Source organism: Danio rerio, chromosome 13 (genome assembly GCF_052040795.2).
Source record: "Danio rerio strain M-AB ecotype USA chromosome 13, GRCz13ab, whole genome shotgun sequence".
In the NCBI taxonomy this organism is placed as follows: Eukaryota; Metazoa; Chordata; class Actinopteri; order Cypriniformes; family Danionidae; genus Danio; species Danio rerio.
In genome coordinates, this window is record NC_141033.1 from 35,395,788 (window position 1) to 35,409,701 (window position 13,914).

The following is a 13,914-nucleotide window of genomic DNA, read 5'->3' on the forward strand; positions in this document are numbered from 1 at the left end:
GCTAGGTGGATCAATAGACAGACAGCTAGATAGATAGATAGATAGATAGATAGATAGATAGATAGATAGATCGATTGATTGATTGATTGATTGATTGATTGATTGATTGATTGATTGATTAATGATTTAGTTGTACTCTATAAGGTAGTTGTAGGTACATGTCCCTGTAATTCAAAAAGCTTTAAAAGCATGAGGTTTTTAGAAATTAAAAATTTGACACATGTTTCCTGTGAGGGTTGGGTTTAGAGGTAGGCACATATAATAAGTGTTGTTGTTTGTTTTGTTTTTTACTGTATAAATTACATTACAAGTATGTGTGTGTGTGTGTGGGCTTTCTGCAATGTGCCTCATATGGGTTCCCAATTCTGGTCCTTGGAGAACTACATTGTACCTGGCAAACCTCAAACAAACACACACAGACAGTCACAAAAACACACACACCTGGGTAAAGTTGTGTGATGCCCAGATGGTGGCAGGCAGAAATGTGGTTGAAATGCTAAAGCCCAGGTGGCATAGCACGCACGCAAGCACACACACAATGCAGCAATTTGGAGCATGTTTTACAATACAGAGGCACAGAGCTGCTACACAGACACACATACACACACTCACTCACATTCTCCAACTACACAGTTTCTGGTCACTTAATAAGCCATCGGTCTCATTGAGCTTGTGTGTCTGCATGAAGCTTTATCTGTGTGTATGAAAGAGGCCTCGGTGTAAATGAATGGTGTGTGTGATTATTTCTTAGAATACCATCATGCCTCAAGTCATTAAGACTGCGGATATGCCATTTGTGTGTGTGCGTGTGTGTGTGTCGCCTCATTAGTGCTATATGTAAATGAGATGGCTGAAGTCCAGAGGGGTCACAGACACTACCACAGAAAAATAAAGACTGAAGATGACACAAGTGTGTGTTTGCGCAGAGCGACGCGCTTCAGTGTTATCATGTGCGAGGTGTTTGTCAGCAGTGGATTTCAGATAATCACAGAGAATAAACCACGATGGAAACACTCAGTAAACAGTGTAGTTTTTATTTTAGGGTCAGTTTGCAGTGTCATTTAATACATTTTTTAACACCGCTTTCCCTTCGTTTACTTTAAAATATGTCTTCATTTTTCTAAAGAGATTTAAGGTCAATATAATTGAAAATTGACTCATGCTAAAATACGACTATACCTAAAACCTTGGATTATAGATTTTGAACAAACACAGACACAGAATGTCTCTTTTTTCCTCTCTCTCTCCATACATATATATGTCTATTCAGGTCAGCACATGTTGTTTTTATCCTCTCAGTCCATTCCTTCATTCACCTCATTCCTCCTTTGCTTTCTACATCTGTTATGTGTGTGTTTATTTTCAGTTTTGGCCATTATGTTTTTCCTTTAGGCCAGAGAGGAGGAGGGTGTTCCGACCCACAGCTTGTCCAAAGACACGCCCAGACTTGTGCTCAAGACAAACAGCGATGTGCTTGTAAGATATAAACCATTTAACACCCCAAAATCTGAGATGTAGAAACAGCATATGCACACTGATTAAGATCATTTCTGTTTTGATTTTGTTTTACAGAAGATGTGATTTTCATCCATGTCTGAAATCTTAATTCTGAAATATGATATGATTTTATTAGGCATGCACTAATATTACAATCCTGGCTAGTAACCCCTAAAAAGATTTCATGGCATTTAACAATTGACAGTTGAGTTTAAAAAACAATTCAATAACTTATAAAATAATATAAACATACAATAAACTAACAACATTTATTTAATTAATATCATGAAAACCTCATGATTGATTTAAAATCATTTAATAATTTGATTATTTTGAGCCTCTAAATAATCTTTTTAGTGTGCTTGTATTTAAAGTGACTTCAGTTCAAGCTTGAAAACACTGAAAACAATTAACAAAAGTCTAAAAACAATTAACTAACAGTTGTCGTAAAAGATCAACTCTAATATCTACAAAATGATTTATATCAGGGGTGGACAAACTTTTTCTTATGAAGGGCCAAAATTAAATATCATTGGGAGCCATGGGCCAGTTAAATATACCAAACTATATTACAATAAATTTGCTATGGATAATTTCCTAATTTATTTCAGAATATTTAAAAATAAACATTAAATCTTTACATTTAAATTTGTATTTACCATTGCAGTATAACATTTTAAACTTATTGCAATAAACTTATTGCAATAAAAACATAATCACATTTATAAAACACATAAATCTTTAAACTTTAATTTGTATTTACTAATGCAGTATAACTCTTTAAATGATAACTTATTGCAATAAAAACATTATTACATGTATAACACAGTGAAGTTTAATACAGTAGTCAAGCAGAATCTGCCTTTGACTTGATTTGCTCACCAAAGTGTCAGTGCTGCCAGGTGACAGTATATGCACATTTAAACATAATATGATTCATTTACACCATTTAAAGAGCCCATATTATACATGAAATAGGGTCATATCCTGGTTGTAAGGGTCTCCAACAACAGTCTAATATGCATGCAAGGTCAAAAAACACTTTCATGGTCTTATAATCTGCATTTATTTTTACCTAATTATCCCAGCGACTCCTGTATGAATCGTCCAGTGATTCATTTGTTCCCAAACCCCTCCTTAGCGCGGAGCTAATCTGCGCTGATTGGACCGATGACAGTCTGTCGCGATTGGTCGACTGCCTTCAGTCAGAGAGGGAAATGGCCAATAGCTAATCAGCAATTTAAAAAGTAATCACAGTTCATACACGCTCGATAGTGCAGACGTGGATTTTAGCTGCCACACTATGGCGAGTGGATAGTGCCACGGATAACCGAACGAAGGAGACAGTCGTGTACTGGCCATACCACACACACACAAAAACACACACACACCTCCGGATGACAACGCTCCCGCTTCCGCCCGCACCCGCCAGGTTTTAGCCTGAGAACCCGCTCCGTTTTCTGCCCGCCGCGCCCGGTCCCGCTAGAGCGGAGAACACAACCAAAAATCACCCAGTATACAGTCCAGACAGCCAAGCTGTCGTTCGTTCGTTCGCTCGCTCTCTCTCTCTCTCTCTCTCTCTCTCTCTCTCTCTCTCTCTCTCACTCTCTCTCATACGCGCGCGTGCGCACTAACACACACACAAGCACCACGCAGACTCTCTCTTTCTAATTCGCATAGCAATATCCGTGATATTGCTAGACAGCCCGCTCCCGTCCCAAATTAAACCCGTTACCGACCGCTCCCGCGATTTATTCGGAAATTTATTCCCGCGGCTGTCCCCGCGCCAGATTTCTGCGGCGCGGGAATAAATTTCCGAATAAATCGCGGGAGCAGAACTCTAGCACGGAGCTCCATAAACAAACAGCACGCGTCGCGTTTTTAACGTGACTTTGCACGCGATAAGATAAAATATCCAGTTAACCTGATACAGTACACGCGGTTACAAGTAACAAATCACAACTAAATACATTTGCAAGCTAGAGTCAACGAGGCAACAACTTTAACCGCACGTACTTACACTTGAGAAATGGAAGAAACCCATCCTGATGTCCATCAGTAAGTTACTGATCCTTCCTTTAACAAACGCAGATGAAGTATTCTTTGTAGCATGTAGCTTCCAGAAGTTTCCAGTAGTTTCCAACTGCTTGGCTATAATGCTGAGGTTTCATCTTTGGGTAGAGACTCAATATATCCATCTGCAATGTGACTTCAATCGACCGGCATGTTTGTGTGCGTGTGTTTGTGGGTGTGTGTGTGTGTGTGTGTCTGGGTTACTGCGTCAGAGGGCGGGGCCTCAGGTTTGAAATCTCCCGGGTTTGCGCGTGCACGTGAAAAACTTTGTTTCGTTCGTACGTCATGGCGAAACACCTAATGAGTCGGTATCAAGGCGACTCGTTTGAAGCACTATGAATCGACTCTTTTATAGATGAATCAACAGTTTTAAACACTGTATTCTTACAGATTTAAGCCTTAGCTGGATACTTCACTTCACTTAGAGCTGTGTTACACACTACATGGAGGGGAATTTTCAAAAACCCATAATATGGGCTCTTTAAATACAACACTTCATTTCATTGTTAGATTTTATTCAAAAGAAGGTAATGATTCGCACTCAATTGCTTCATACTGTTTTTATTCTTACTTTTTCTTACATTTTACGGGTGATAACAGACAAACAGACGTTTCGGCACAAAGCCTTCCTCAGTGTGTCTCAGAAAGGCTGAGGAAGGCTTTGTGCCGAAACGTCTGTTTGTCTGTTATCACCCGTAAAATGTAAGAAAAAGTAAGAATAAAAACAGTATGAAGCAATTGAGTGCGAATCATTACCTTCTTTTGAATAATAGTAACAATCAGATTAACGCACCAAACCAAAGAAGTAACTAAAAAAGAACCGCAAGCGCGCAGGACAAACTTCAGTAACTCTGCACACGTGATTGTTAGATTTTAACCATCAAATAAACGGTTACATTAAATTTAATTTGACAGTCTCAAAATCATCCTCATCATTCTCCCTATCTTCTCAGATGGGATGGCGAGCCAAATCAAAAGTTACCATGGGCCAAATCTCTGATCTATTATTTATATATATATATATATATATATATATATATATATATATATATATATATATATATATACATACATTAACTTTTCTGACAGTTGACAGTATTAATAAAATGTATAATTTCATGATTTGATTTCAAATGTCAGTGATTTAGTAATGCCACAAATAAAAAAGAATATTAAAACTGCTTTTATTCTAGCCGAAATAAAACAACTTTTTTCAGAATAATATTTATACAGTTGAAGTCAGAATTATTATTCCCCCCCCCCTTTTTTTGAATTTTTTTTTTTTTTTTTAATTTTCCCAATATATGTTTAACAGCACAAGCACATTTTTACAAGAGGTCTGATAATATTTTTTTTCTTCTGGAGAAAATATTATTTGTTTTATTTCAGCTGGAATAAAAGCAGTTTTTGTTAAAAAATTTTAAGGTCAAAATTATTAGCCCCTTTAAGCTACTGTATATATATTTTTTTTCGATTGTCTACTGAACCATTGTTATACAATAACTTGCCTAATTACCCTAACCTGCCTAATTAACCTAATTAACCTAGTTAAACCTTTAAATGTCACTTTAAGCTGTATAGAAGTGTCTTAAAAATATCTACTCAAATATTATTTACTGTCATCTTGGCAAAGATAAAATAAACAGCTATTAGAGATGAGTTATTAAAACTATTATGTTTAGAAATGTGTAGAAAAAAATATTCTCTCTGTTAAACAGAAAACAGGGGAAAAAATAAACAGGGGGCTAATAATTCAGGGGGGCTAATAATTCTGACTTCAACAGTATATGTATGTATATATATATATATATATATATATATATATATATATATATATATATATATATATATATATATATATATATATTCAAATTCCTTTCTGTTTTATACTAATTACTATTTTAGAGTGTAAAAAGATTTGCTACAATGATAAATGATCACTTATCTTAACGTAAGACAAATCAATTGATATAAGACTGGTCAAATCACACCTGCACTGTTAACAAAAGACAAACTTATGAGGATATGAGCTTATCTACATTAATAGCTGTACAGACATTTCATTTTCCATGCTTTTGTTTACACATTGTCGATCTGCATTAAATGTTTCTGTTATTCCACATGAATGGACAAATGGAATATCTGAATGTGTGAGCAGGTGTGTGTGTGTGTGTGTGTGTTCGTGCTTGTTGACATGGGTATTACAAGGAAAAGATGACTTATGAGGACAATGGCAATGCCCCAATTTATTAATTTAAAAAAAAAAAAGTTGTGTGTAGGGTGATAGAAAATACAGCCTGTATATTAAAGAAACCTTTTACTATCTATCCTAAAAACCATTACGCTTATGGAATATCCCCAAATTCACAAAAACAAACTTCTCAGTGTGTGTGTGCGATTGTGTGTGAAATTAGCATATGGCTGGTCAAGAATAGACACATTCTCAGGTCAGAGGGAAAGCAAAAGCATTAACACACAAACTTCCTGTGAAATGGGGAGTTGGCAGCCATACGTTAGCAGGTAATTACAGTAAAAGAGCGTCCAGCTACTCGCAGCATGGTCACGGACATCGGCTTAACGGCCACAGCAGAAATAATGACAGTAATTACCTCTCAGCCATGTTAGAAAGAGAGAGAGAGAGAGCAAAATAAAGCAGAGTGAAAGATTAAGAGAAAGAGTGAGAGAGAGACAGAAGTCCATTAGGGTAATGTGCAGTAAAATTTCTCTTAGAGAGCCGTGACTCGTTAAGTGCTCTCCATCTGTCTCGCTTTTTAAACTTAGGAAATATGAAAATCATTTATAATTGAGAATATCCAGGCACGCCTCGAGCTGGTCTGTGCATGTTAACTGGCACAGTCACAGCTCCTGTGTTTAAAAAAAAAGAGAGAGAGCAAAGACTTTATTAGAAAATAACATTGACTCCTGAATGAGTGGCGTCTGTCAGATGGATTTTCTTCCACATCATCTTGAGGAAACCACATACTTTTTTATAGAACCAGGACCCTTTTCACAAGCCTGTTAGGATGCATTTAACGATCATTAGCATCCTTAAATCCTTGAAAATTTTTAATAATTCGACATTTTATTTTTTAAGTATGAACATTTATATGTATTTATGAACATGTTATATCATCTTTGCTTAAAATTACAAAAAACAAATTACTGCTTGTGCGAGGTGTTCCTAATGCAACGGATATAAATTTGACGTTATTCTCTCCTCTGGCTGCCGTCATCAGTCTCACACAATTCTTTTCCTTTTTCTGAAAGTCTTTACATTTACATTTAGTCATTTAGCAGACGCTTTTATCCAAAGCAACTTACACAAGGACAAGGAAGCAACTTACACAACTATAAGAGCAACAATGAATAAGTGCTATAGGCAAGTTTCAGGTCTGTAAAGTCTAAGTAATTTTTTTTTTTTTTTTGGGTACAGTTAGTGTGATATCCAGAGAGGCAATTGCAGATTAGGAAGTGAAGTGGAGACTTTATAAACACAATCGTGGAGATTTTCTTTTATAATTTGTAAAAAAAAAATAAAACATCTTGTATTCTCTTATTCACTGGGCTCTAAATTTTAAGATAGCTTCCGCTACTGAGAAACTAAAAAATGTGTAAATAATCTATTACTTGGTTGACATACTGTGTATAAATACAATGATTTTTGAAATAATAATATTGATTTAATTTCATTACATTTTTTTGCCATCTTAAATGTAAGTTTTTTACATTAAACTGACTTAAAACATCAACTTTTTTTAAAACATCAACTGTCGCCTCACAGCAAGAAGGTCGCTGGTTCGAACCTCGGCTCAGTTGGCGTTTCTGTGTGGAGTTTGCATGTTCTCCCTGTCTTCGCGTGGGTTTCCTCCGGGTGCTCCGGTTTCCCCCACAGTCCAAAGACATGCAGTACAGGTGAATTGGGTAGGCTAAATTGTCCGTAGTGTATGTGTGTGTGGATGTTTCCCAGAGATGGGTTGCGGCTGGAAGGGCATGCGCTGCATAAAAACTTGCTGGATAAGTTGGCGGTTCGACCCTGGATTAATAAAGGGACTAAGCCGACAAGAAAATGAATGAATGAATGAAAGTGACATAAAAAGATGGTGTTGTGGCATTTTGATAATGTCATTGTTTTGTTTTAATTGTGTGTTTCAGTAACCTGGGTCAAATCTGACTTATTCTGAATTAATTCATATACAATATACAAAAGAGGGTCTAGCCTCTTTTGCCTCTAACCCTGAGGCACAGTGCAGGCCAGACGAACAAACCCATGACAAAAAAAACAGTGCTAAAATTTATTAGACTTGTTATGCAGGAGGATTGACCATTAAAGAAACATAAAAATAATTTATGGGAAAGAGCTGCAGCAAAACTACATGTTTTGTGATATAGTATATTTGAGAGGTTGGCTATTAATTCTAAGCACTGTATATATTTTTATGAATTAATTTTATATCTTAAAAATATGAACACTGCACTGTAAATAATGCAATGACAAAAAGTCAAGACAATAAATATTTTATGTTGATTGAATGTATTCTAATAAATGAATCATGCTTCCACTAAATTTGTTAAGTTATGCAAAGTTTAACGTCATTTTTTAACTCAGTTTGATTGATGTAGGCGTCATGGGGGTGCAGTGGGTAGCACGATCACCTCACAGCAAGAAGGTTCCAGCCTCTACTGGCTCAGTTGACATTTCTGTGTGGAGTTTGCATGTTGTCCCTGTGTTCGAGTGGGTTTCCTCTGGGTGCTCCAGTTTCCCCTACAAGTCCAAAGACCTGCGCAATAGGTAAATTGAATAAGCTAAATTGTGAAAGAGTGTGTATGGGTGTTTCCCAGCGTTGGGTTGCAGCTGGAAGGGCATCCACTGCGTAAAACGTGCTGGATAAGTTGGCGGTTCATTCTGCTGTCGCAACCCCGATTAATAAAGGTACTAAGCCAAAAAGAAAATGAATGAATGAATGATGTAAGTTGAGATGACTAAAAAAATTAATTTAATTTCAACTTAAAAAATGAACGCATCGAGAATTGAAAACTTTAGTGTGTAAAAATGGTAACCCCCACATGCTACCTTAGTATTAACTTGGAATTGTACTTTCCACCACCAATTCCTCTTTGTTCAGTGCAAGCATCCTTAAAACAAAATAAACTTCAAAATTAACTTTAAAAACTTCTAAATAACTCTCAGAGAGATTGTTTTTATAATATAAACTATATAATCTTAATATATAGTAACTTAATATAAACTTCACTGTATATAGCAGAGCTGTGAAAGGAAAAAAAGGATTGTGGGGGAAAAAGATTTGTCTGTTTCTTTTAAAATAGAAGTTTCATTTAATATTTAGTCATAGTTAATTCATTTATCCAAATTAAATGTTTCTTGTGTTTTTTTTTCTTTTTTTTTCACCAGAAATTAAATAAAAAAAAAAAAAACTAGCAAATAATTTAGGTCTTGAAAGTACTGTAAAAATATAAATAATATATTATATTACTCATATATCATTTTATTATTCAATATATATATATATATATATCAATAAAAATAATGGATCAGAATAAACTGTATGTTTAACAATAAACATTTTAGGATAAAACAGTAACAGTTGGTGTAGTGATTATATAATACATACATAAATAGTTTTTTTTAATTCTGTAAATACATAGACAAATAAAAAAAATGATATGATAATATTATATGATTATTAAAAACATAAGATACAATACAGTTAAAAATACTAATATACATTCATTTAGATGGTTTGAAATAATGTTTCGGATGAGTTTTGTCTACTGGCTGACTGTTTTTTTCTTAACCCTCCTGTAACACTCTCTCTCTCTCTCTCTCTCTCTCTTTATCCGTGTGATGAATGTCCATCATTGACAGTAGTGGCAGATGATAAATGCCTTCATTATCTTCAGTGGAACTCTGGCTTCAGCAGTCAATTCACCAGTCTTAAGAGGATTCTGTGTCTCTGCAGTGTGTTCAGGCAGGCCTGAGGCAATTCATATTCAGTTTCAGATTCAGAACAGCATCACTGGCATGATAATCAAAGGTTTAAGGTTACCAATGCATAAGTAAACAGTACTCACATTTGGACAACACATATAGCAACAGAGTTTGAAGTGATTCGATTTTCATTGTGTTCAGTGTGTATGTACTATAATTATGGCATGAGGTTAAGAAGTGTAATCTGGTTTCTATGTCATTTTGGGGTAAAATGTTCAACTAAAGCACTTTAAAATGTAGTATTGTAGTCTTAAACATGACTCCTTTCTACGTTAGTTAAACTTTTTTAATAATTATAGATACTACATGTTAGCACTCAGAATCAACTTAATACTACTCTTCCTGTCATCTGTAATGTAATGTACACTGAAAACAACTCCCAATATTTTTAATCATGTATTTTTCAAGTTGATGCACTTTTGGCAGCAATTACAGCCTCAAGTCTTTTTGAATATGATGCCACAAGCTTGGCACACCTGTCTTTAGAAATTTTTGCCCATTTCTCTTCGTAGTACCTCTCAAGCTCTATCAGGTTGGATTGGAAGCGACGGTGTACAGCCATTTTCAGATCTCTCCAGAGATGTTAATTAGGATTTAGGTCTGGGCTCTGGCTGGGCCACTCAAGGACATTCACGAGTTGTTGTGAAGCCACTCCATTGTTATTTTGGCAGTGTGTTTTGGGTCATTGTCCTGCTGGAAGATGATTTGTCGCCCCAATCGTTTGAGGTCAAGAGCACTCTGAAGCAGGTTTTCATTCAGGATGTGTCTTTTCTGCATTCATCTTTTCCTCTATCTTGACTAGTCTTACAGGTCCTGCTGCTGAAAAACATCCCCACAGCATAATGCTGCCACCACCATGCTTCACTGTAGGGATAGTATTAGTCTGGTGATGAGCGGTGCCTGGATTTCTCCAAACAATAATAATGCCTAGCATTCACTCCAAAGAGTTTGACTTTAGTCTCATCAGACCAGAGAATTGTATTTCTTATTGTCTGAGAGTCTTTCAGATGCTTTTTGGCAAATTCCAGGCCGGGAGTTGCTTCCGTCTGGCTACTTTACCATACAGGCCTGATTGGTGGATTGCTGCACAGATGGTTGTCCTTCTGTGGCCGGCCAGCTCTAGGAAGAGTCCTGGTGACTCCAAACATTTTCCACTTAAAGATGATGGAGGCCACTGTGCACTTTAGAACTTTCAGAGCAGCAGAATTGCTTTGTGCATTAAGACAATCCTGTCTTTAAATTCAACAGACAATTCATTTGTCTTCATGCTTGGTGCTTTGACATGCACTGTCAACCCTGGGACATTACAGTATATAGACAGGTGTATGCCTTTTCAAATCATGTCCAATCAACTAAATGTATCACAGGTGAACTCCAGTTAGGCAGCTGAAACATCTCAAGAATGATCAGTGGAAACAGAATGTACCTGAGCTCAATATAGAGCTTCACGGCAAAGGCTGTGAATACTTATGGACATATCATTTTTCAGGGTTTTTATTTTTAATAAATTTGCAACAATTAAAAAAAAAAATCACATTGTCATTATGGGGTATTGTGTGTAGAATTTTGAGGAAATAAATGAATTGAATCTATTTTGGAATAAGGCTGTAAAATAAAAAATGTAAAAAAAAAAGTAAAGCGATATAAATACTTTCCAGATGCACTGTTAATATAGTTTAAATTTACTAAGTGTCACGTTCACTGTAAAGACAAAGGTTGACTCAACCTAAAATTGTAAGGCAAGTTACTGTGGAGTATTTTTGAGTTGACTCAACTTTCAACCCAAGTACTGCACTTGACTCAATTTAAGTTGAGTAAACCCAAAATGCATACCTGTCAACATTAAGAGACCCCCCGTCCCCCATTCTGATCAAAGAGCAGCGAATGAATCTCTCATTTAGATTTTTCGTTTGATTACATTAAATAACAGAGGTGTTATAAATTAATTTTATAGAAATGCATACATTTTTATACTCATTTAAAAGAATACCCACCAGGATCAACATGTTTCAATATTATTAATATTATTATTGTGTATTTCAAACATGCATCCAAAACCTAGTGTCCCTTTTTGCTCCACTGCAAATCTCGTTTACAAAATCCGTTTGGGAAACAATGTCTATTTATCACTATGGATCGCGTCTGACAGTCACGCACCACTACAGAAACTGACTGTTGACTGCAATGGTGAATGTTATAGAAGAGAAGGGAATCCTGCCATTTTTATATTTATTTTAAAGTGTTTTTATGCCCTAATAAAATGAAAGCTGGGCGAGGCAGTGGTGCAGTAGGTAGTGCTGTCGCCTCACAGCAAGAAGTTGCTGGGTCGCTGGTTCGAGCCTCGGCTCAGTTGGCATTTCTGTGTAAAGTTTGCATGTTCTCCCTGCGTTCGCGTGGGTTTGCTCTGGGTGCTCCGGTTACCCCCACAGTCCAAAGACATGTGGTACAGGTGAATTGGGTAGGCTAAATTGTCCGTAGTGTATGAGTGTGTGTGTAAATGTTTGTGTGTTTCCCAGAGATGGGTTGCGGCTGGAAGGGCATCCGCTGTGTAAAAACTTGCTGGATAAGTTGGCGGTTCATTCCGCTGTGGCGACCCCGGATTAATAAAAAGACTAAGCCAACAAGAAAATGAATGAATGGAAATGAAAGCGCAAAACAGATTCACATTTAGGAGCATGGGGTGCCCCCTGGTGGTTCGGCGGTATGGGTTGTGCATAGGGAGGATCAGCTCTTTGATGTTTATTGCCATCCTTTATAGCAAGATTAAAAATATGGGAGAAATATGGGAAAATACCTTTATGGTATTGTAGGGTGATAGAATAATTAAATACGGGAGAATCCCAGGAAAACAGGGTTAACAATGTCCTGAAGCTGGTTGTCCTACAATTTTAAGTTGAGTCAACTTTTTTGTGTGAGTTGTTTAACTGTGAAGTTACATTTGAAATGTAAATGTATAAATGCTATGTATAAGGCAATTCGACATTGTAAATAAAAAGAAATCATGAAGCACAAAAATATGGGAAGCTATTGCAATAGACCAGGGGTGGCCAACCCTGTTCCTGGAGATCTACCTTCCTGCAGATTTCAGTAGCAACCCATATTAAACACACCTGCCTGTAGTTATCACGTGGTGTTTAGGTCCTAATTAATTGGCTCAGGTGTGTTTGATATGGTTAGCAACTAAAATCTGCAGGAAGGTGGCTCTCCAGGAACAGGGTTGGCCACCCCTGCAATAGACCAACAAAACAAAATGAGTGAATTTTAGCATACTAGTAGCAATTTAATTGTTATCTTTATTTTTGTAATTTAAAATGCAAAGCACCTCAGACAGTGCTTAAAAAATCTTTGTGAATTCCCCCCACTTTATTGCAAGTAGTTAGTTGTGTAGTACGTTTGTGCATTGGTGGCAGGTTTCTGTCTGCCTTTTTGACAAGCCAGTGTTTGCAAATCTCTTTATAAGTACTCGACTTGCCAGGCCTGAGGCAGAATTTTCTGCACTCATCTACATTGACTGACCTGCTCTCTGGAGAATGACAACCTTATCAACTGCAGCACACTTTTGTCGAGTTGTTAGACAGACAAAACTATCCTGGCAGAAAGAGTGTCAGACAGAAAGAGCAAGACTGAGACAATATTCAATCATTTAGAGTAGTTTCTTTCTTATAGCATGGTCATATCTGTGTTCATCTGTCTATGCTTTGGCTTGTCAGTCACCCATATAAAATTGTGTTTCCGAAACACATCGTATCATTTAATTACCCAGAGTTCCCTCTTCGGTCTTACTGTTACGTGCAGGTTTAAGCCCCTCATTTCTGTCTATCTCAGTGTTGTCACTGTCTTCCTCAGTTAGTGTCACCTGCAGTGTCACACACACACACACACACACACACACACACACACACACACACACACACACACGCACACTGAAAATCCACATGCATAATTGGCCCTTGAAGGGAAAACCTTTTAGTCGTGGCTGTCAGAGTTTGACCCTGCAGCTAGCCTTAGGCACCTGACTCCTGACATCTTGTAATGAGTGTATCTATGTGTGTGTGAGGATGTATGTGTTAAAAATAAAGAGAGACAATGTGATCAGAGGAGATAGAAAAAGAAAATCTAAGAAAAACAGAATTATGTGTTTTATTGCATTACTTTTAAGGTGTTACTAAAACAATATTGTAAACATAAACAATTTTACATTTAAATAATTTTATTTGAAAAAGTTTTATTAATTTATATTGGTGTTTTTTCTCTCTCCTTTTCTATGTTGTATCTTATTTCAATCTCTACATTTTAAATGGTTTGTTTCCTTAAAATGAGTTTACAACTAAAAACAA

At 36.4% G+C, this 13,914-nt stretch overlaps 1 protein-coding gene and 1 long non-coding RNA gene across 9 annotated transcripts in view; one reads left to right on the top strand and one right to left on the bottom strand.

Annotated features, from left to right (window-relative positions):
* sobpa (sine oculis binding protein homolog (Drosophila) a) overlaps positions 1-13,914 on the top strand; it is a 71,836-nt gene that overhangs the window by 45,489 nt on the left and 12,433 nt on the right. For 5 of the 8 annotated variants that reach the window (XR_015505394.1, NM_001098618.2, NM_001441450.1 and 2 more), the window contains 1 exon segment: positions 1,393-1,476. Coding sequence is in view for 4 of the 5 variants with exons in the window: in NM_001098618.2 (NP_001092088.2) it covers positions 1,393-1,476 (84 nt within the window). In the remaining variant the exon portion in view is untranslated. 8 annotated transcript variants of the gene reach the window in all.
* On the bottom strand, positions 5,721-7,896 carry LOC147834239 (uncharacterized). The gene is made up of 3 exons (XR_015506198.1): positions 7,333-7,896; positions 7,055-7,276; positions 5,721-6,838 (listed from the first exon to the last, which is right to left on the bottom strand). It is a non-coding gene; the product is annotated as an uncharacterized LOC147834239 (long non-coding RNA).